General features: G+C 41.0%; 2 protein-coding genes across 5 annotated transcripts in view; one reads left to right on the top strand and one right to left on the bottom strand.

The window, feature by feature from the left end:
• The window catches only part of CDC40 (cell division cycle 40), a 39,598-nt gene extending 36,819 nt beyond the window's left edge, over positions 1–2,779 (bottom strand). The window contains exon 1 of the mRNA XM_065834667.2: positions 2,536–2,779. Coding sequence (XP_065690739.1) covers positions 2,536–2,727 — 192 coding nt within the window. The 5' untranslated portion in view covers positions 2,728–2,779. The remainder of the gene's footprint in view (positions 1–2,535) is intronic.
• Positions 2,780–3,672: 893 nt separating this feature from the next.
• The window catches only part of WASF1 (WASP family member 1), a 92,546-nt gene continuing 75,408 nt past the window's right edge, over positions 3,673–20,810 (top strand). For 2 of the 4 annotated variants that reach the window (XM_065834663.2, XM_065834664.2), the window contains exon 1: positions 3,673–4,078. The gene's annotated coding sequence lies outside the window, so the exon portion shown is untranslated. Of the gene's footprint in view, positions 4,079–4,381; positions 4,453–7,948; positions 7,968–20,810 lie in introns of those variants that run through there. The other 2 variants (XM_065834666.2, XM_071806650.1) reach the window with 2 other exon arrangements.

Here is a 20,810-nt window from a genome sequence, read left to right on the forward strand (position 1 = left end):
CCTCTCTTGTCTTCTCTCAGGCACTGCAACATTTTCAGCACTTCAGTGGTGCTAAAAACAGTAGCAGAAACATACACTTCATCTAATCAGTTATTCAATTTAAAAATAGTTAAAGTATTACTAGATTGAAGTAATCAATAATTATAACTCAATATTACTTGAGTAATTTAACATCAAGATCAGCAATAAGCCTATTATAACAAGCAGACTGTAAGGAGAGAGTAACAAAAGCCACTCTCTCAAACTTCTAAAATCATTAGTAGAGTTTTCAGTTATAGAAAAAATATTTTCACATCAATAAAACCACATATTTGTATGATGTACTTCGAGGCAAGGACCCAGCAGATTTCTGTAGAATAAAGAAATATGTCTTGGAGTAACATCTTAGGGCTATATTTGATATACACATTCAAGTAACAACAACAAAAAGACAAATGCTGTGGCTGAGTGTGCTAACAATTATGCCATGCTAATAGAGTTAGGAACCTATTCCTCTTTTAAGTATACACAAATCTAACATCTGTGCAAGTGAACAGGCTGAATTCTGAACCAGAAACAGGCACAATGATCAGAACTAATGTGCAGAGTACCAACCACTTAAGATTTACATTCTCAACTGCCAAAAATGCACTTGTATGCAGCTGCCATTTATATTTACTGGATGACTAATCCTTCTAGTCTTTCCTCTTACCACTATCTTTTCTTATCCATTCCTGGTCCTTTGTGTAATACATATCCATGCACTTAAGAGTTCCTGATCCTCATTCATGTCAAAACATTTATGTGAGTGAAGTAATACTAATGAACTGTAACTCCGTTCTCCTCCTCACTCAGCTTGCTGTCTTTCTAACCCTTTACTTAAAGAATTCTTGCGACCTACACTCAAAACATCATGTGTTTTACGTTTGTTCAGTAAGAGTTTTCTAATTCTGAAGAATTAGGATAAATTCCTGAGGGGGGTGACCGGCAAGCTCATACTGCTATCATTTTTAGACACTGAAGGTGCTAAGCATATGTTGTCTATGAGACTGGCACTTCTTTCTTGAACCATAAAAGTCTAAAGAGAAGGCATGATATAGCTGTACAAGGAAATGATCTGTTACTCGTCAAAGAAGGTTGTGGTGCTAAAAGAAGATTCAGTACACTGCGTACTCAGAAAGCCTCAGCTTGAAGTCATTATCTTTTCAGTTCCATGTATCTCATCTATTATCTCGAACAAAAATGACAGAAAACATTTTAATGAAAGAACCTTGGTACTCAGAAACCTCACTTCACCTTAGCTAGCAGAACACCCGCAGCAGAGACAGTCCTAGATGCACCAGTGGATATCTCTTTCAGGGCATAGCCTGGCAAATAGCTTTGAATGAAACATGCTACTTACAATCTCTTTCCTCCACCTGCTTGTTTCTACTATGGCACTGGGTATTTACCTGTGGTGGCACAGCCTTTGTGCAGCTACATTGTAAACCAGATCAAAGAACGGATCCAAGGACAAAAAACTCCATCAGAGGTTTATTTTATTTTTTTTATTCAGAAACGTTCCTTGATGTCAGCCACCAAACAACGGCAAAAACCTTTGTATTGGCATGGCCAATGGAAAGCCTGTTGTTACGGCCTTAAAACAGGCAAAGAATGCTCATTCACACTCAAAATATATTACACGTGTCAATTAGCATTTCTTTCAAAGCCTGTATGAGACAGTCTGTCAAAGGCTGCAAGTTAAGAAGTTAGATATTTCTAAGACTCTAAGGGACGAAAAAATGCACATTTAGTATGTACAATATAAAATGCACATGCAAATATGATCAGTTGCAATATCATGAGAGTTAACTATTGACAACAAAGTGAAAGATTCCATCCATCTCTTTGTCACAAACCAGGAAACTTCAGAAGAACTGGAAGCAACACAACACCACAGTGACAGATGTTACGGTGAGATGTCTGCCTTTGATTAGAAACTAGTTGCGTGCAATAAAGTCCTCAAACCAAATCAACATCCTCCCCCTTTCTAGAACCATAAAAGTGAACTGATATAACGCTGAACTTGGAAAATTAAGGTTTCCCAAGCAACCCTAGAATACAAACAGAAACACTGACCAGCTTTCAGGCTGCTCTTTTAGACCGGGATTTAGCTGCACTCAGCTTATCAAGTACCGATTTCACTCCACCACAAGGGCAAAGAGAAGAACATCTTAAACTCGGGGGAACAGAAACCAAGAGTGCCCCAAGAACTCCAAACAAGACACGACTTTCAAATAGAGATGAGCTTTAATAAGCACCAACGCGCCAGTGGGATTCACCAGCCTAGCTCCGGGGCACACGCCCGCCCTCCATCCCCAGCTCTGGCCCCCACATCGCGGACCAGGGCAGGGCCAGGCGGTCGCAACGTCCCCGTGCCGGCCCCGCATCCGTCCGTCAGGCTCCCTCCCCCGGCTGCCTTCAGACTGTCCCCAGCGCTGGACATCGACGGTGGGGCTACAGCGGGCGGAAAGCGCCGCGGGCCCCGCTGCCACAGGCGGCTGAGGGACGCCTTACCTTCACGGCCACTTCCGGGGCCGCGTCGACGGCCAGGGCCGGGGGCGCGGCGGGCGGCGCCCGGAGGTGCAGTACGGCGTCACGGCTGGCGACCACAGCGGCGCGCTGGGAGCTGCCCTCGGCCTCGGGCTCTGAGTCGGGCTCCGAGTCGGAGCCGCCGTAGGAGGCGAGCGCGGCGATAGCCGCCGACATCTTGGCGCGGGGGCTGACGGGACGAGTAGGTCCTGGCAGCTCCGCGGAGCTCTTCGAGTCCTTTCCCCCGGACGAGCGGTGTGGGCCTGCAGGTTAAAAGATAGCTCATTAAAACGGAAAATAGGATTTAAAGGATAAATTATGGCCTTTTGAGGGATACACGGGCATTTGGATGAGGGATGATCTCCCTTTGCCGATGTGTGTGCTTAACCTTTCAGGACTCCTGGGCGGGACTACAAGCTCCAACATGCAACGCGGCCCTAGCCAGCCTAGGCACAGCAGGCTGTGTGAGGGTACAGCAGGCGGCACGGGTCGTGCGACGCGGCCGCTGCCGTCCGGAGAGCGGAGCTTTATGGCGCGGCTCTTGCCGGCGAGACGAGCGCGACCGCGAACTTCCCGCTCCCGGAGAGCACGCCTCCGGCCGACGGCACGGGCGAGAGTCCGACGGCTCGTCCGCAGCGTGTGCTGCGCTACCGCCCGGCGACTCGGGCGCCCACCGAGCGAGCGGGAGGTTACGGCCCGTCACGGGCACTTGGGGTTTTGCCCCGCGCTCGCCTGCACCTTGCGTAACGGCGAGAGAACACGTTCGACAGAGGGCGGGCGCGAAAGCCTGTGGGCGCCCACCTCCTCCCGGACACAAAGGACTTTCGCCCTCTCTTCAGGAGAGAGGCGGCAGCGGGGTGGGCCGCTGAGCAACCGGGGCGCCCGAGTCGGCGGGGCTGCTGCTGCTGCCGCCCACCCCGGGCCGCGCCAAGCCCCCCGCACACCCCCTACCTCCCGCCGGGCAGTCCGGGTGGGCTGTGCCCCAGGGGGTCACGCCCCCTCCCGTTGATTGGCCGCCAGTAGCCGGTTTTGGGTACGTCACAATGGCGGGCCCCGCCCGCCCGTACTGGGGAGAGGGAGCCGGCGGGTCGGACCGTACCACCTGCCGCCTGCGGGGTGGGGTGGGCTCGCCTTCCTCACGTCGCGGGGTTGGGGGCCGGCGGCGCATGGACCAGCCCCAGCATCGAGCGGGGGGGTCGGGTCCGACCGCCGGGTAAACAGCCCGGCTCCCCTCCCTCCCGCCTCGGCGCGCCGGGAGAGGCCCCTCCTCCCGCACACACACACACACGCGCTGTCCTGCGCCTATTGTGAAGCGTTCGGGGAGCTCCGCGCGACTGCCGGGGCCGCACGCGCCCCCGCCGCCTCCTCCCCTCCGGAGCCGCCAGCCGGCCGCAGCGCGCGCGGAATGGCAGGCGCCGTTTGAAGTTCCAGCGCCTCAGCGGGAGGCGAAGGCGGAGGGAGGGGCCGAGGCGACCGGCGTGAAGGTGTGAGGCGAGGGGAGGCAGCGCACGGGAGCTCGGGCCGGCGAGTAAGTGCCCCGCACCCTTCCCTCGCGGCCCTTGCGGCAGGCGGGACCGGCCCCCATCGCCGAGCCCGCGGTCCCGCTCCCCTTCCCCACAAAGGGACCGGCCCGGCCCCCACCAGGTGCTGTCCCCCTCCCTTTTGTCCGTGCGGGGGGCGGCGGAGGAAGGCAGGCAGGCACGTCGCGGCCGCGGAGCCGCTTTCCCCCTGTCTCCCCTGTCGTCCCCGATAGCAGGGGCAGGAGGGGGCGTGTTGTGAGGCGGAGGAGGGGAGGGGGCCGCACTTGTGCCGGAGCGCGGCGCTTCCCGCTCCCTCTGGTCGCCGCCGGGACCACTCACCCCGTGTGCTCGTACCCGGCGAGGGGGTTGCCGGGCGGGGCAGGTGGGGCCGCTGCCGGGCCGGGGTCAGCAGGCGGGGGGCGGTGGGGGTGACGTCAGCCGCAGCCAGGTGCGAGCGGCGGCCCGGGCGGAGGGGAGTCAAGGCGGGGAGCGGAGTGGGGCTCTCGCCGCACGGGTGGCTACCGCTGGGCTGACTGGGGCTCCGTTCGGTCGAGCTGGGGATGGGCGACGGGTTCGGCGTTGGGAGGCGAAGGGGATTCGATTCCGTTGAGGGCAGATCTGCCCACTGGAACACTGCTACCATTGTTAAGCGGGCTGGGGAGATCGCGGCTGGCTGGGAGCGGGAGAAGCACGTAGGTTCCAACTTCTCCATCCAGCAAAACGCCTATCTGGGCGCCCGCTTCACTCGCGGACAGGATTAAATAGAGAGTACAGAGCACTGGAGGGTTTGCTTTGGTGCTGGGTATATACGTTACGTGCGCTTGCACCTGGAGCGGTACATTGCCATGGCTTCCTTTCATGCTGCATGTGCTTTCGGGATTAGAGTGAACATACAGTGACATCTAATTGTGACACAGTGGCATTTAATCAGATTAAATGCTGTAGTTGGATTTTGCACTCTTTTCGGCAGTCACGGTTTTAAACAAATACCTGAGCTTGAAAAGAAATAACTTGGGTTCTTTTTGAAAAAAAAAAAAATGGAATAAAAGTAAGGACAAATAGAAAGTGTTCATAGCATGGAGTGCAGCAAGGTGCTGCATTTGGATCTGTTTTATGGAATGTGGACATGCCTCCTGTATGCTTGCATCAGGATTTTAGGTAAAAGTCCCACATTCTCAACACTAGGACCTTTCTTTTGTTTTGCATCTCCAAAAGCTGAAATATACGACCTTTAACTAGCATTTCATATGGTAATTAGTTGACTTTTTCTCTTAAATCTGTGGATGATGAATCTTTAAGTAAGGAGAGCTATATGACACTTCATATGAATCACTGCTTATTAATATCAAACGTGGATTTCCACTGCAGCCGATTTGTTTATTGGCTGTAATTGTTAACTGATTCCATATGACTGCATTCCTTTTTCTCTTGGCATGTAGATGCTGGGTGTTGTCTGAAGTTGAAAGGTGTGCTTCCTGAAAAGTGAAATATTCTGAGGTCCATGTATGCAACCAGTCTGTCATATTTTATCTGAAGAACTGTGTTGAAAATTATGAAACTATTTCTGCCTTGTTATCCTTGAATCTCAGTTGTTTAATTGACAAACCTTTGGCATAAGTATGTTCAGCTATGTTGTATCCAAGCATCCTAGATTGCTTCCCAGTAAAATTTAATCATCTGAGATTCTAGGTGATTTTGTTGTAGAACCTATGAAAATCACTTACTAGTTTAAATTATTTGTCTTTCTGGTACCTTTGGGCTAGTATATAAGCAGGCACAGAAGAAGGCATTCAGTGGAACACCAACTGAAGTTTCTCCTTGCTGAAATTGTAGCAAAGATTAGTTTTTAGTAACCATGCAGTTGCTATTTTTGCATATGAAATACTGACTTGTCTATGCTTTAAAAGTGTAGATTGATAATATACATGGTTATCTAAAATCTGATTTTATTGGAAAAGCTGAGGAGTTGCTGCTCGTAATTTGTGTCAATATGTTAACACAGTGACTATTAACGGAATATTTGTGAATTCAAGGAGGGGTTGATCAGTATAAAACAAATCAAGAGTGATACAGATTTTTTTTTAAAGTCTTCTCGTTGATTATTGTATGCTGTAAGTACGTTCTGTTTTAATTGGGTTACAGAAAATGTATTATGTGTTGGATGCTGCTGGTTCTGAAGGCAGACTGGAGTAGTGGGTGGAATGTGATTTGGGTTACTCAGCTTTTCTTTCCATCCAGCTTTTCCACTGCTGCTGTTCCTTGCAGTCACTTTCCCTCTATTCCTTTGATTTCTCCAAAGGGAGATAAAAATGTCCCACTTTGTACAGCACTTCTGCATATAAAACGGGCCTTTTGGCATTTGTTTGTTACTACTCCTGATGGTGAATAACCATACCAAGTATTACCATGTCTCTCTTTTTTCCCCAGGTGGAAGATGAAGAAGTATTTTAAAAGCATAGTTCCTTGAGAAGTAGTAGAAGCCTGGCTTTTTTTTTTTTTTTTTTTTTCCTTAGTCTCATGGATGATTGTAAGCTGTAATGGAAATTTTTTTCCCATTTGAAACAATTACAGTCTCATACTTTTGTGGATCATCTAATGTCTAATAAGGTCTTAATGCACACGGCATCCTTTCCTTCAGTCAGAACACTTACAACATTTTGATTTCATGAACTTCACATTTTCTTAGGCAGTTATCTTTGAGACCTCTACCCTCTGTCAAATTTGATTCAATTCAGTCAGCCAGTTTCCAAGTGGGGGAAACCCCCCCCCAACGCTTCCTGCAAGAGGACTAATTTCCTTAAAAAGCTGGGATAAAATATATTAACTCAACATTTCTCAGTTTTTCTCTCACATAAGTCTTTTTCCAGTGGTTTTAATATGTTTTATCCTACTTTGTTTTCCCTTTACTTCCTCTTTCATAGTTCTTTTTTGTTGCTTTCTATGGTGGATGTGCTTTATTTCATACCCTGTGTTTTCTGTTGGTTTTTCTTCTTCGCCGCACATGATGCATGTAATCCTGTTTGTTCTATTTTAGATATATATATATATATATATATATATATGTATTTTAACACTTTTAAACTACTATCAGCCCACTTGTGTATACACTCACTTTTCATCGACCAAATCAGTTTGGAGGGAAGAAAAAAAAAACTAGATACTTATCAGACAGAGGATTGAACTAAAATATGGGGTTCTATTGTCTGTGGGAAATATGGATTTTGAAAGAGAATGATGTGGTTTTTTTTCTTTTGTTCCTTTTGCTGCTGAGAAAAGGTATGATGGAAGTCTTATCAGGTTACTGTTGCTGCATTCGGATTGGGCCTTTTTATAACCTTCTGCTTGTGTGTTTGGTGCATCTTAATGTACTCTATATAATTTAACTGCTTGGAGAGCGAAGCATCTGTTATGACTCGTGCTCTGCTTTTTCTGCCACCTTGGAGCCTCTGACTACTGCAAGGGTGATAATACCTCTTTTCCAGTTTTTGTTGTTTTGGACTATGTCCCAGATTCTCAAAGATATCAAGGCGCCAGATTGCAATAGAAGGAGTTTTGTGTTCCAGTACATCTGTGAATCAGTCTCTTTAAGTTTTTTTGATAGAGATCTTGAGGTCATCTGACACAGATTACAGGCTATGTATTTCATGTTTACAAGATGTGGTTTCAAAGAAAAAACAGTATGGGATATAACTGGAACAATTTAGACTGTCATGCTTCTTTCAAATGACTTTGCAAATGAATTTCTTGGTTTTTTGCAGAACCACCTCCTTCCTAGAGGAAGCTCTGTAGCCTCTTCGAACTACTGAAGTTCTTATGTATCTTATAACACAAGTTGAACAAAGAATGTGTCAGAGAGGCCGCAAAACATTAATTATAGACTTCCAGGAAAAAAACCCAGTTAGTATAATTAGAAATTATCATATCTTTAATATTGGATTTCTTAATCCGTTAAAGGACAGAAAGTGTCAGCAAAAGTGTATGTACATTTTTGAAAATACATTTTTTAATTTAGACGCTTAAGTTTTTCGGAGAGGGGGAAGCTAAATTGAATTGTAAAATGCTAGTGTGTTGGTATCATAATTACCTTATACACACAAAGAACTACAGAATAACAAAGGCAGTTGTGTTTTAACAGAACACTTAATGATGAGCAGAAATAATGGATAGTTTTCAGTGATTGCTGTTGATTGACTTTTTACTTAGATGCGATAGTTACAACATGAATTTAGTCTTCCCACAGCAAAATCCATGCAGAAGTAGATTATTATGAATACCATAACTGCTTGACACTTAAAACTTATTAGAAAACAGGAATCTATTCTAAACCCAGGTGGGATTTTTGGCATCTAACAAAAGACACTAAATTCTGTCAAAGCGTTTCTTATAGCTAGGGCATTCGTACTGTGTGGTTGTTGTTTTTTGTTTGTTTGTTTTGGTTGTTTTGGTTTTTTGTTGTTTGGTGGGGTTTTTTTTGTTTGTTTTTCCTTGCTTAGTGGTAAGCTGCATTCCCTTACTGGGAGTATTAATAGAGTCTCTGGCTGGCTGGCTGTTGTTTTCACAAATTTGGAGAACCTCAATGTACTTGAGTCCAATTTGGTAGAAATTGGTCAATAGGTTTTAAGTTACTAAAGAAGTGTTTCCAATAGATACTCTGCATGTGATCTCATAAACTTTGTTTGCATAGGAAACAGGCCTGGGGATTGTTGGGCGCTCTTAAAGAAAAAACATGTACATGTAATTCTCATGCCTCATAGTTGCAACTGGCTGTAGGTAGAAGTACACGATGACAACAGAGACTGATGGTAGACTCAGTAACACCAACTAGTATTACTCATGTAGTTAGTACTGCTTCTGCAAAGAGAATTGTGCCTCACTAATCTACTATGGATTTTGACTGCAGTAATAGCAAAGCAGATTAAATTTTAATATAGTTCTAATTTACATATACTTTTAAAACACATAACTGAAGGTTCCTCACACCAGCCTGTTAAATAAAGAAACTGTGTTGTGAGAGCTGAAATGCTTTCATGGGTCACAAAAACCTCTGAGAGGAAATAACAGAAATGAATGTCAAGGTATAGGAAGCTTAATGTTTTGTCTTAAATGAGGAGCTGTTCAATATTTTCTATTAATCATCTGTAGAATTTGATTTATAAAGTAGCAATATTTACTGGGGATGCAAAACTGTTTAATCAAACTGAGAATTACTGGAAAGGTCACCTGAGAAGCTGTGTGAAAGGACAGCAGAATCCCAGGTAAAACTGATTGTTGCTATATGTTTTGGAGACAGTAAAATAAGATAACATTTGTATGTCTTAAAAGTTCTTTAATTAACAGTATCGATATAACAAAAAAAATCTGGGCATCATTGTGGTTTCCTGAGGTATCATTACCTTATTTATAGCTCTAATCAGAAGTTGGGGAAAAAAGCATAGAGGGGGAAGTGCCATTCTATACAAATTAATTAATTCTTATCTGCTACTCCAAGTGTGTTATTAACTGTCAATTAGTTTTTTAAAGATAAATCACGATGTTGTAGAGAGTTTGGCACAAAGGATGTGACAGAGTTTTTCAAGGGACTGAAAAGATTGGAGTTATTTACCCAAGGAAGTGAAATGCAGATCAAACTAGTGAGGAGTGGGAAGTTATAAAACAGATGTGAATTTATGGTCTTGAATAGCATATGTACAAGGAAAAAAAGCTGCCTTCAGTAAAAGACAGTTTATTGCAGCCATACTATTTTTTTCAAGGAAAGGGGAATTTAGGGGTTTTTTTCTTACTTCCACTCAATGTACCTGTCTTTCCATGTTTGGACATATGTATTTGTCTATGCATTTGACATTCAGTGTTAGACAATTCCTCTTGAATACACAGAACCAGCTTGAACTCCTTGCTGTGTTTGCTTCAAACCAATAATTTGAACTTTCATTTTTTTCATCAAAGGTGACTGCTAAAATAAATTAATATTCACTGGAATAAGGTATTCTCAGTCTTCTATAGCTGAATTGAGTTTTGGCATTTCTGGACTTTGGAGTAATTTTCTGGCTGTTTGATGCAATTAACTGTTTTACACAAAATGAAACAGTCCAAACGAGGGGAATAATGAGAGAAACTCTTACACCAATATAATGAATATGGAAATGGCTTGTAGCATGGGGGTAGCTAGTTTGAACACAAACCATGGATGAAAATTGATATTTGAAGAGGAGCCTTCTTAGGCCACTCAAGCAAGGTTATAGTGAAGGTATATGCCGAAGGAGCATGAGAGTCATTTTGGGGGATGGAGTCTTCTTTCAGATTAACCCTTTCTACAACATGATACTGTTCATGATTTGAGGGTCCAGAATCTTTTGCCTTCAGGCACAATCAGGATGGTGATACGGGTTCAAATGATCTGCCGGATCAGCTATACGAGATGAGTAGGGTCACTACTGAAGAGCTGTTGCTGGTAGCTGAGAGCAGTTTTCCAAAAAAATTCTCGTTATCATAAGACAAAACAGTACCCTCTACAGTGATTGTTGGCACAGACCTTCAAGTAATTAAAAAAGAAAAAAAAAAAAGAAAATAAAAAGGTTTTTATAGCTTGATAATACATGTGACCTTAAGTAGTTCAACCAGCTGTCGTAAAAGTGGTGTGTAGAGTCAGCTTTTCAGTAAAAAAGGAAATGCTTAACTTGTTAAATCTTGTTCAACCACTAGCCACTGAATGTGTGTGCAGAAATGCTTGAAGAGGTCTTTTACGCTCAGCTGGTTCTGCCTTTTTGTTGATATTAAAGGAGAAGGCTGTGACTGACAGACTTTTCCAATTGTGATGCTCTGTGCAGTTGTGAAACTTCCTGGGCTTGAGAATACAACCAAAAATACAAGTTGAGTTTGCCATAGGTGCTCTTTCTTTGGAAACCTCTCCTCAGGAACAAGGGCTTTACAAAACCCTGTGTAATTTGTGGGGAGAGAAATGTTCTCTGGCTCCCAGCTACCTGGTGTAGCAAATATCAGTCTCTGCTGGTAATACAAGACAATGATGTTTATTACCTCTTAATACTCTGAGCAATCTGCTCTAGTTGATCCTGCTTTGAGCAGCCTCAAATGTTCTATGATTATATGATCTTCATAGCAGGAGGGAAAAATACCATAGAAATAGTTCAGGAGAATAGGTGGCCTAGACTGCTGTAGAGGTGGTAATGAAAGTTTCTGGTGTTGCAGTCTGATCTGAATTTGCTCTTGGGGAAAACACATAAAAAATGATACAAGAAGTAATCGGTGTTGTAGGTATCTACATTGCAGCTGAAGAATGGCATTATATGGCAGAATACTTATGCATGTCATTAATACACACAAAATGAACTGATGTTATGCCATAGATCTGAAGATTCAAGAGTATTATACTCTGGAAACTTCAGATGTGGCTGCCCACCTGAAACAGGACTGTCTACATCCCCAGGCAGGACAACAGAATACATTCTATGGGTCTAGCTAGCATGAGTGGTCCACTAAAAAAAAAAAACCAAAATCTTAAGTTACAAAGGAATTAACAGTTTTTATTTCCCATGGGAATGACTTTCAAGCAAATCTACCTTCAGCAAGTTCCATGATACAAGAGAAGTTTTATTAACAAGAAGAATTATTTCAGTTCGTACTATTTTTTTTTGGAGTAGAGTTGGACCTCTATTCCACACTTGCGGCTACTCTGCTGATAAAGATGTTATTTTTGTTCAAGGATTTATATATTTTTCTGATCTGTGGGAAGGTTCAGAGTGGGACTTCATTACTCAAATCTTCACAGGTATTGGCAGTATTTGTGAAGAACACTGATAGTAGCAATATTACTTTGAAAGAGAAAAGGAACTCTTATGGCTCCTCAGTCCTTACTTGACTCCTTTCGTACCAAACTCTCTATTGGAATTGAGGTAGATGGGATTGGTTCTTAATATCTCCCATATTTGATAGATTCTTGAAGGAATAATATAGGCTTTTGTCGTGGTTTAGCCCCAGACAGCAATTATGTGCCCTGCGGCTGCTAGTTAACTCCTCCTGCCCCCCTGGCTCAGTGGTGTGGGGAGGAAAATCAGTAAAAAAAGGTGAAACTCGTGGGTCGGGATAAAGAGTTTAACAGAATGGCAAGAGGAAAAAGATAACAATAACAGAATGTACAAAGCAAGGGGTACACAGTGCAATTACCACCCAGAAAACAATGCTCAGCTTGCTTCCAGGCAGCGATTCCTTTCCCTGGCCAGCTCCCTCAGTTTATATACTGAGCATGACATCGTATGGTGTGAAGTATCTCTTTGGCTGGTTTGGGTCAGCTGTCCTGGCTGTGCCGCCTCCCAGCTTCCTGTGAAAATTAACTCTATCCCAATGGAACCTGGGACAGCTTTCTTCTAGTAAACTTTGTGTTCTTCACAAGTTTACCATCTGCTTATTCATTAGAGGTTTGATCAGTGTGACCGAAAGATTATTCTCTTGAAACCTGTGGACCATCCCTTTGAGTGTCTGTTGATTTGTTTAATATGGCATAGCATGCTATACTTGATGCAACCTTCTTGTGGCGTATCAGTGTGGTCCAATAATGGGACATCTTGGTGAATGTATACTGTGTATATCTTGACTCTGAACTTTTGATAGCAACTGAATGCGCTCTCTGCCTAGATGTTGGAGAGTTTCCATGGCGAATAGTACTTAACGATTAGTGTTGCTCTAAAGCAATACTTGGTAAGAGGTTTCATGTAGAATGACCTATTGGTAGAGAACATCTGTGTTACTTTGAGTACTTTCAGACTCTCACCCTGTCACATAAAATAGTCCCTTAATTCTGTCTTGCATTGTTCATGGGAATACATTGAACAGCAAAGCCATTTGTGTGTAGAAGCAATCTAAATGGATCATCTGATATGTCTGAGTATTTTCAGAAACGTAAGCACTTTACTCTAGATTGTTGCTTGCATATGAGGGAATGGCTACCAATGCTGAATTTTGAACCTGAGTGTAGCATCCAATCCTTTTTATGTGGTAGGAAGCAAATGTTTCTATTTTTCAGAACCATATGCTTATTGTAGATGTTCTAGTCCATCCTTGATTATAATGAGCTTCTTTACTCATAGTTAGTAATTTTTCCTTTGAAACCTTCTGTATTATTAGAGAAAGAATCTCTTCAGAAAAAAGATTAACTTTATTAAGCAAAGAGATAAGGATATGATTTTTCAGTGGAAACAACTAGAAAAATAAACCATAAAAACTGTATGATGCGCTCCCAAAAGGTGTTGGATGTTGATTTACTGTCTTGGCTGTTGGTCAATTTTTGTTCCAAAGCATGCTAGCTAGAGAGAGCTAAGGACTCTGCTTGATGGTAACCTTCTAGCAGGACAAGAAAGACTCTGAAAGACAGATTCTTTCACCTGTTTTATGCCTCCTTTTTTGGGAATTCATAAGCTCATGTTGCAACACTTTCAGGCACACACATTAAGAGTTTTTAATCTTGATTTCCCACCTTCCTCAAATGTCTGACTAGCAACATGAGGCTTTAAATATTTCTTCTGAGTTGCAACTTGCCTATATAAGCATTTTTGCAGGTTAGCAGTTTATGTTAATTTTTGAGACGTTAATGTCCGTTTAGATCCCAAGACACATCTGTTAGCCTTATTTCTTGAGTACTCAGCTATCTCTAAGCTTGAGTTGCAGACAAAATGATAAATGGTTTTGATTTCATGTTGGAACACGACGAACCCTTTGGACATTGTTGTTGAAAGTATTCTGGAGAAGCCTGATTTACCTGTACTTGGGAATAGTACTTTAATTCAAAAGATACACTTCAGAAAAATATGTATTGTGTCAGGACCTTATTTCTGTAAGACTGTAGGAATGTTGAAATATCTAGAGACTTACAGACAGATAATGCATGTTCAGTGCACAGAGTTATAGCACTTGAAATAGTGCAGACATTTTAGGATGCAGAAAACAGACAATGAAACATTTGAATATAATGATAATAATAATGATGTTGTTCAGAGTGGTGTTATTTTCTATTATGAAAATTTATAACTACTACATGATGGTGTCACTGTAATACATGTATTTTTTGCATATGCAATTTTGCACAGGATTGTGCAGGTTTTAGATATAAGATTTAAGTGACATGCAGATCTATTTAAAAACAATAAAATTGTAACTTAATTTCTAGATTTAATTAGGTAAAACTATGCTAATTACTGACATGTAGTCTTATTTATTTTATTACAAATGCAGAGGGTTTTGTTATATAGGTGTAATTACAATCAAGTGCTTCAAAATCACTTGTTATCCAAAGTTAGTGAAAGTTTATTACTGAAAATGAAATATATTGCAATCATTACACATGTAGAAACTAAAGGTATTGCTAATACTGTTTGCTGTTGTGCAGCTGTTAGGATGTAAAAAATATAGTCCGTAGTTAGTGGATACCCTAGGGAGAGAAATTTGTCTATTAAGTATAGTTAGCTAATGTATGAGTTGGGCAGGTGAGTGAAGGGCATCCAGTTTGACTCTGGTCCAACGCCAGTGTGAGTCCAAACTTAGTATTTTCTGTGGACATGTTTGTGCATTATAAAGATCATCATCAGAAGTAGTGTTAATATTACTTCAAAACAAGGAGTAAATGGATCTGTTTATTAGCTTATTCTATTACATTGCTTAACTCTTCTATAAACCAATCAGTTGTGTTCCAGACTTTCTGTGTCAAAAGTACAAATCTAAGTCATACTCTGGCCAAGTCTTGAGTTTCAGTTTTTCTTGAGACTGCATTTATTTTTAGCATTTCAAACTTATTTCGAAAGTGTGTTTTGAAGAATACCGGCATTAAAACCTACTTAGACAAGCACAGACTTTAACAGATCCCCCCCTACATACACTGATATTTCTTTTTCAATTTCTATAAGTCAGTCAAATATATGACAAGTTGTCTTTTGTTGATGAAATCAGAATTAGATCATGATACAGGACCCTTGCTTAATAGTTTCAGTGTGCTTCACCTGGGATGCCACTTTCAGGCTTTCCTAAAGATTCAAACACTAGGACTCCAAAAATCTCAGGTGACTAGTATGTGTTATATGGGAAAATAATTTTCATTAAGTTTGTTTAGCATTGGAGAAATTAATGTACTGATTCTAGTACAGCCAACAATATTAAGAAGAAACCTTACTTGTTAGTAAACAGTTAGGAAGTTTCTCTTTTTGAGTATGAAAACCAACATAAAAGTAAGTTCAGAACTTACACTTTCAGTTAAATAGCTGTAATTTTAGTATTAATAGAAAATAATGGTCATTTTAATCCTGTTTAATACACAGTGTGTTTCAGTCCATCTGCTGCGGCTTGGGTTTTGTGAGAAAGTTGTAGAATTCAATTAATGCATGTCAACTTGGTTGAGACATTAGGTATGTTCTCTTTTGTGTAATTTGCACGAAAACTAAAGGAGAAGAAAGTGGTTTGGTATTGTTTTAGTGCTAATTGAGATTAGTGCATTCAGTATCTGAGACTTTGTGTTAGAAAACTTCATGGATCTTGTTTTTCAAGAAGAAGGTGGTAGAATGCTAGACTTTAATCAGGGAACTGTAACTGAATGATTCTGGTGGTGGACCTCAGGGTTTAAAAAAGGTGTCAACTGCTTGCTGCTTTAGACTCTGACTAAAAATTGTCAGGCACATCATCAGTCCTCAATGTTTTGTCCTGTTTTGTATTTACCTACTTTTTTAAACAAATGAAAATAACAATGTCAGACTTTTGAGAACATTCATTTCTTCTGTATTGCGCTTTTAAGGATGTTGCCTGTGTTCTGAGTTGGTAACATATTTTTTTGTTGTAATAACAGAGAACTGTAGACAGTTATTAAATGAAATATAGCCAGACTCTCTGGAGGATGCATTGTGTGTCCTAACTGCTGAGTCATACAGTAATGCTTGCTCTTTTTCTGCTATTGTCAATCTTGAGTTGTTTTGTAGTTGGTGGAACAATTGCAAAGAGAAGGTGAATAGCTTTCTAATTTGTGTTTGTTTTTATTCTCCCCCATGGGAAGCAGGAGAGATGCTTTTGAGCTCACAGAGAACCAAGGAAGATGTTTGTTTGTAGGGGACAGACCTAATATCAAAGATGGACACCCTGGCCACACATCCTGGCCACATTTGATAAGAGAAAATAAGGACATCTATTTCATTCTGTGAAGGAATGAGTGTAAACAGCTGTGCTCATTTTTAGTGGATAAAAAAAGCTGGCTTGTATGTTCGAATCTGACAGGTGAGATCTAGAAAAGGGGTGGATTATAAAATTTACCTGTCTTTACTGTCACCTATAGATTTATTTTGGATTGTACCCTCTCCTCATCATGCTGTATGTGGGTAGTCCAGAAGCCTAAATTCAGATTCTTTTGTGAAAGGCAGTCTGTACTGCTGTGGGCATAGGATGGGGCTGAGGCCGCGCTGCTGGCTCATTTCCAGACACCTTAACAGATAGCTGTCTTCAGCTGTACAGGCAGTCATACCCTCAATGTTTGATTAGATCTAGGCTTTAATGGTATGATCAGATTTGACTGAAACATATATAATGCAAAGTTGGTTGAGACAACATGTAAATAAAAGCAAGTTGTTTGGGGTTTTGTGTGTGTATGCATGAGAATAAAGCTACCTATGCAGTACTGAAAAATGTATCTGTTAAACGAAAGGTGATACACTTATATGTGTGTAAATGGAGTAATATTGTCTGTTTTCTTAGTGCATTCCTTAGCAAAATGAAACATGCTTGAAAATAAACACTGATTAAAAAAAAAAAAAACAACCCAGACAAACAAAAAAAACCAAACAACCAACCTTGTTAGAATTTGGAATCATGTTTCATGTGTGATTACAAACTTTTCTTCCTCACCCAAACTCATCTCAGAAAGATCATATTATGTTCTTTCCTGGAGGAGTGAAGTTTAAAGTCACACTGCTTTCCTTTTCATCTGCTAAATATGACTCTTCCACAAATGCTGATTTGCTATCAGCTTTTTTTTTTTTTAATTAACAATGGAGCTGAATTTTTGAAGGTGATCTATTGCTATAGGCAACAGAGAAACTTTGAGCAGAAAAATCAACACCTATCAGTGTTGTTCCACCATTTTCAGTGCCCGATATCCTTGATCTCTTCTCCCTGAATCTGGTGGTGTGCCGCAAACCTCCATTGTTGTAAGGCAACTAATAAGAATATGAACAGAAACTTTTTGTGAACTAGCAGTTTTCAAACCTTTCTCCTTGAAGCTCCTGAGCATTCAGTTTGCAGCAGTTTGAGAAACTCTGGCTTGTTTTGCCTGTCTCTGCCCTATTGCACCTGTGTGTGCCCACAGAACACAGCTGAGAACAGGGAATGCACAGAGACAAGAGGCTTACTGCTCTCCATGGAGAAAGGAAGGTACCTAGTACTGTCACTTTTCTAAAGGGCAGTGAGGAGTTTCCCATAGAGGATGCTGGCTGCTGCCTCTTTTCTCACCTCAGAGCTTTGCCATCCATGGTCTGTCATACCTACGCAGAGTAGCCCTAGGGAGAACATGTTCTGTAAAGGGTCACCCCTGTCTGTGTGCTTCAGGCCAGTGTTGAAGGCTCCTCGGATTGACAGCTGCTGTCATGGAGAAAAGGATCTCTGCAGATGTTGTGTGACAGCTGCTTTTCAAGAGCAGGAGAACCCTCTGTCACTTCAGTGTTCTCTTGTGACACATACATAATGGATACTTTGTGGAATTCATAAGTTACTCTTTGTCAGAACATTTTGAACTTCAGGTATTAGAAATTAATTGAAGTGAACATTTCACTTCAGCCCTTGCCGACCTCCGCGATCCACATTACTGCTTGGGATCGTAGTTGCGTTCACTCAACTGTTAAACAACTTCTAAAGCTCTACTCTCTGATCTCAAGAGTGTAGTTTCCTTAATGGAATTTTTTTGAAGGTAGCCGTAAAAGAAAGACAACAGCTACTGTCAGAAGTATTAAGAAGTAGTGTACAAGTGAACAGGCTAGTTTAACTCACTGCTAAATATAATTATTCTAGATTCCTTTAAAAATAACACTCCTACAAACAAGAAAAACTGACCTGAGTTGACAGCATGTTTTAGCAGACATAGACAAAATGTTGATTTTGGCTTTTTGATCTTTTTGATAAAAGACGTAAGCAACACAATAATTTCAACTCTTCTTAGTGGAGATACTGTTGTATTTCAGTGCCCTTGTCTGTTTTGTGTGTCATATGAACACTACATTTCATTTATCTTCTGATTTTTTTTTTTTTTTTCCTCATCTCAGCGTTCTCCTCTTCTTCTCTTTTCTATATTTTATTTGCCTGAGGTAGTATCTAGTTTGAGCTAGAGACAACAGCCTCAGTTGTGGAGGATGTTACTGTTCACAGTTGTTGCCTTTTTGTTCTTTGCTAAGTGAACTGGCAACTAAAATGCTTTGTTCTCTTCTTGGGCTGAAGGTAAGTCTTCTCTGTGTGGTAAACCAGAATGATGACGTGCAGGACTCGTTTTAATGTGGAATAATCCTGCACAAGGCTAGGCAAGTAAGCATATTATAATTACAAACCCTTACAGCAGGTGTCAAACTATGTGTATTTACGTTGGCGAGTCACTTTAATGTGAGTGTGTGGAAGAGGGCTTAAACATTTTAACAGCCTAAATAATGAGCTGTAAATGAAAGGTTTTGGTTGGATTTTTTATTTCTCTAATTGCTATAAATTGTAATACATAATTTTATTTCCATTTTTATTCTAATTTTAAGGCTTATCACTTTTTCAAATATTTTAAAGGTAGGAGTGCTAATATGATGTGTTATACTGTGCTTATTTTTGTAAACATCAGTTCATCATTATGTACCTGAGCAAAAACTGCACTTAATAGCAGTTGAATTTTAAACTGGAAGCTAGAAATTTGTAGCAAGATCAGGAGGGTAGCAAAGGAATTGTGTTTTTAGCAGCAGATTCTAGAAAGTAAAGGCAATAAACATTTTGCTTTATTTGTAATAACTAGTATAATTTAAAGAGCTAGGGATATGAAGAGAAGGCAAAATTTACTGTTGTAATTCTCCCTATGTCGTGATTTAAAACAAATATTAACACCTCATGCATGTGAGTTTTTTGGGAGGGAGATGTTTGTTTTTACATTATGTTATGTAAAGCTTGCTCAGGAGAGAATTTTTTAACTAGCTTGATGTATTTGCATATACCTAGGGCTTGAGAAAATAACTTTCCGAGCAAAACTTTGCAGTCGCTATTAAAAAGTTTTACTTGTGCTTTATTGTAATTCTAGGCATAACTGTATTTAGTGAGAACAAAAATAAAGCCATAATCCTGAGTGGATTTTTTATTGTAACAGTTAATTTAAATAATCAAACGTGCACAGGTTTGGAGAAACTGGTCATCTTTGGTGATAGGTGATGTGTCTGTGAAATCCTAAAGGATTTCTGTGTGACCATTCACAACTGTGATAACTATAAATATTAAGTAATAGCTCATGAGTTTTGTAGTTGTTATAGTGAAAGCCAAAAAAGAGGTTGTGGAAAAATGGAGGGAATTACTAGCATGAAAAGTGAGTAGTTCCAGGATCACGTGAGGCAGTTCTGTTCTGAAAGAAATTTGCTCTTAAAATTCTACCACCCAATTAAAGGAAATTTTGAATGTTGTTGAATGCAATAATAGTCTTATTTCTGAATATTGCTAAATCACCACTATAACACATTTATGTGGGCATCTCAGGAAACTATTTCAAAGTAGTACAGCTTTATTGAGTGAGCCAGATTCAGCAAAATAAAATACGTTCTTGAAATCTACAAAGATGGTGTACAAAATAAGCTCTTTACTCTCAGTTTGTTCTATCCTTATATGTCAGTTGGCATGTTGAAATGAAATCTTGTCTGTCTTGTAATAAATATATACTTTTTAGAAAGAATACAGAATTCTTCCAGTAAAATGCAGCTTAATAGTTGCTCACTTGCCAATGTTGGTTTTTTTCTCTTTTGGTAGTTATTAGAAAATTTGGAAGTGAAAGGTCAGACTCTTAAACTTCTCATATGTCTATCAAATTACAGACATGGATAAAGCAGTTTTGCCACAAGATGAAAAAATAGGGTTGAAGGGCCTCTTGTTCTATCACAGCCACTTGGCTTTCTAGTATAGGTGCACTATGGGTGGGGGTGGGATGTGGGGTTCTTATCCCAAGCCTGCTGTAATAGGTCTTCGGGAAGCAAGTGGGTGTTTACTGAAGAAGAAACAAAAACTACAAAGTAACAGGTGAATGAAAACTTGTAGCTAAAAAACCCAACAGCGACCCCGTACCCCTTGCACCGCAAAGGCCTGAAACAAGAACACGAAGTAGTCAGTCATGCTTTGAATCCCATTTATTTGACATTTGGTTTTATTTTTAAACAATGTTCTATCTACTTAGTTCCTGGCTCTCCTTGAAGGAGAACTAAACCTGACTAATGATGAGAAGGAGAGTATGACCACTGTCCTACTTAACTGATTTGTCATACTTAACCAGTTTGTCCTACTTAACATCAAGAAGACAACAGTTTTGAAAACACAAGGGAAGGCCTTTTGTGGTCAGTCTCCCATATGTGCAAAACAGTAATATTTTTGCTTCTTTTCAGCATGGAATGAGGAAGAGAAAAAAAAAAAAAAACAGCATTGGAGATTTTTTTCCATTATCTACTGAGTTTGAGGGGCACTGGAGGCTTCTGTGTGATTTTCTGCTTTAGA

This window comes from Patagioenas fasciata, chromosome 3 (genome assembly GCF_037038585.1).
Source record: "Patagioenas fasciata isolate bPatFas1 chromosome 3, bPatFas1.hap1, whole genome shotgun sequence".
NCBI lineage: Eukaryota > Metazoa > Chordata > Aves > Columbiformes > Columbidae > Patagioenas > Patagioenas fasciata.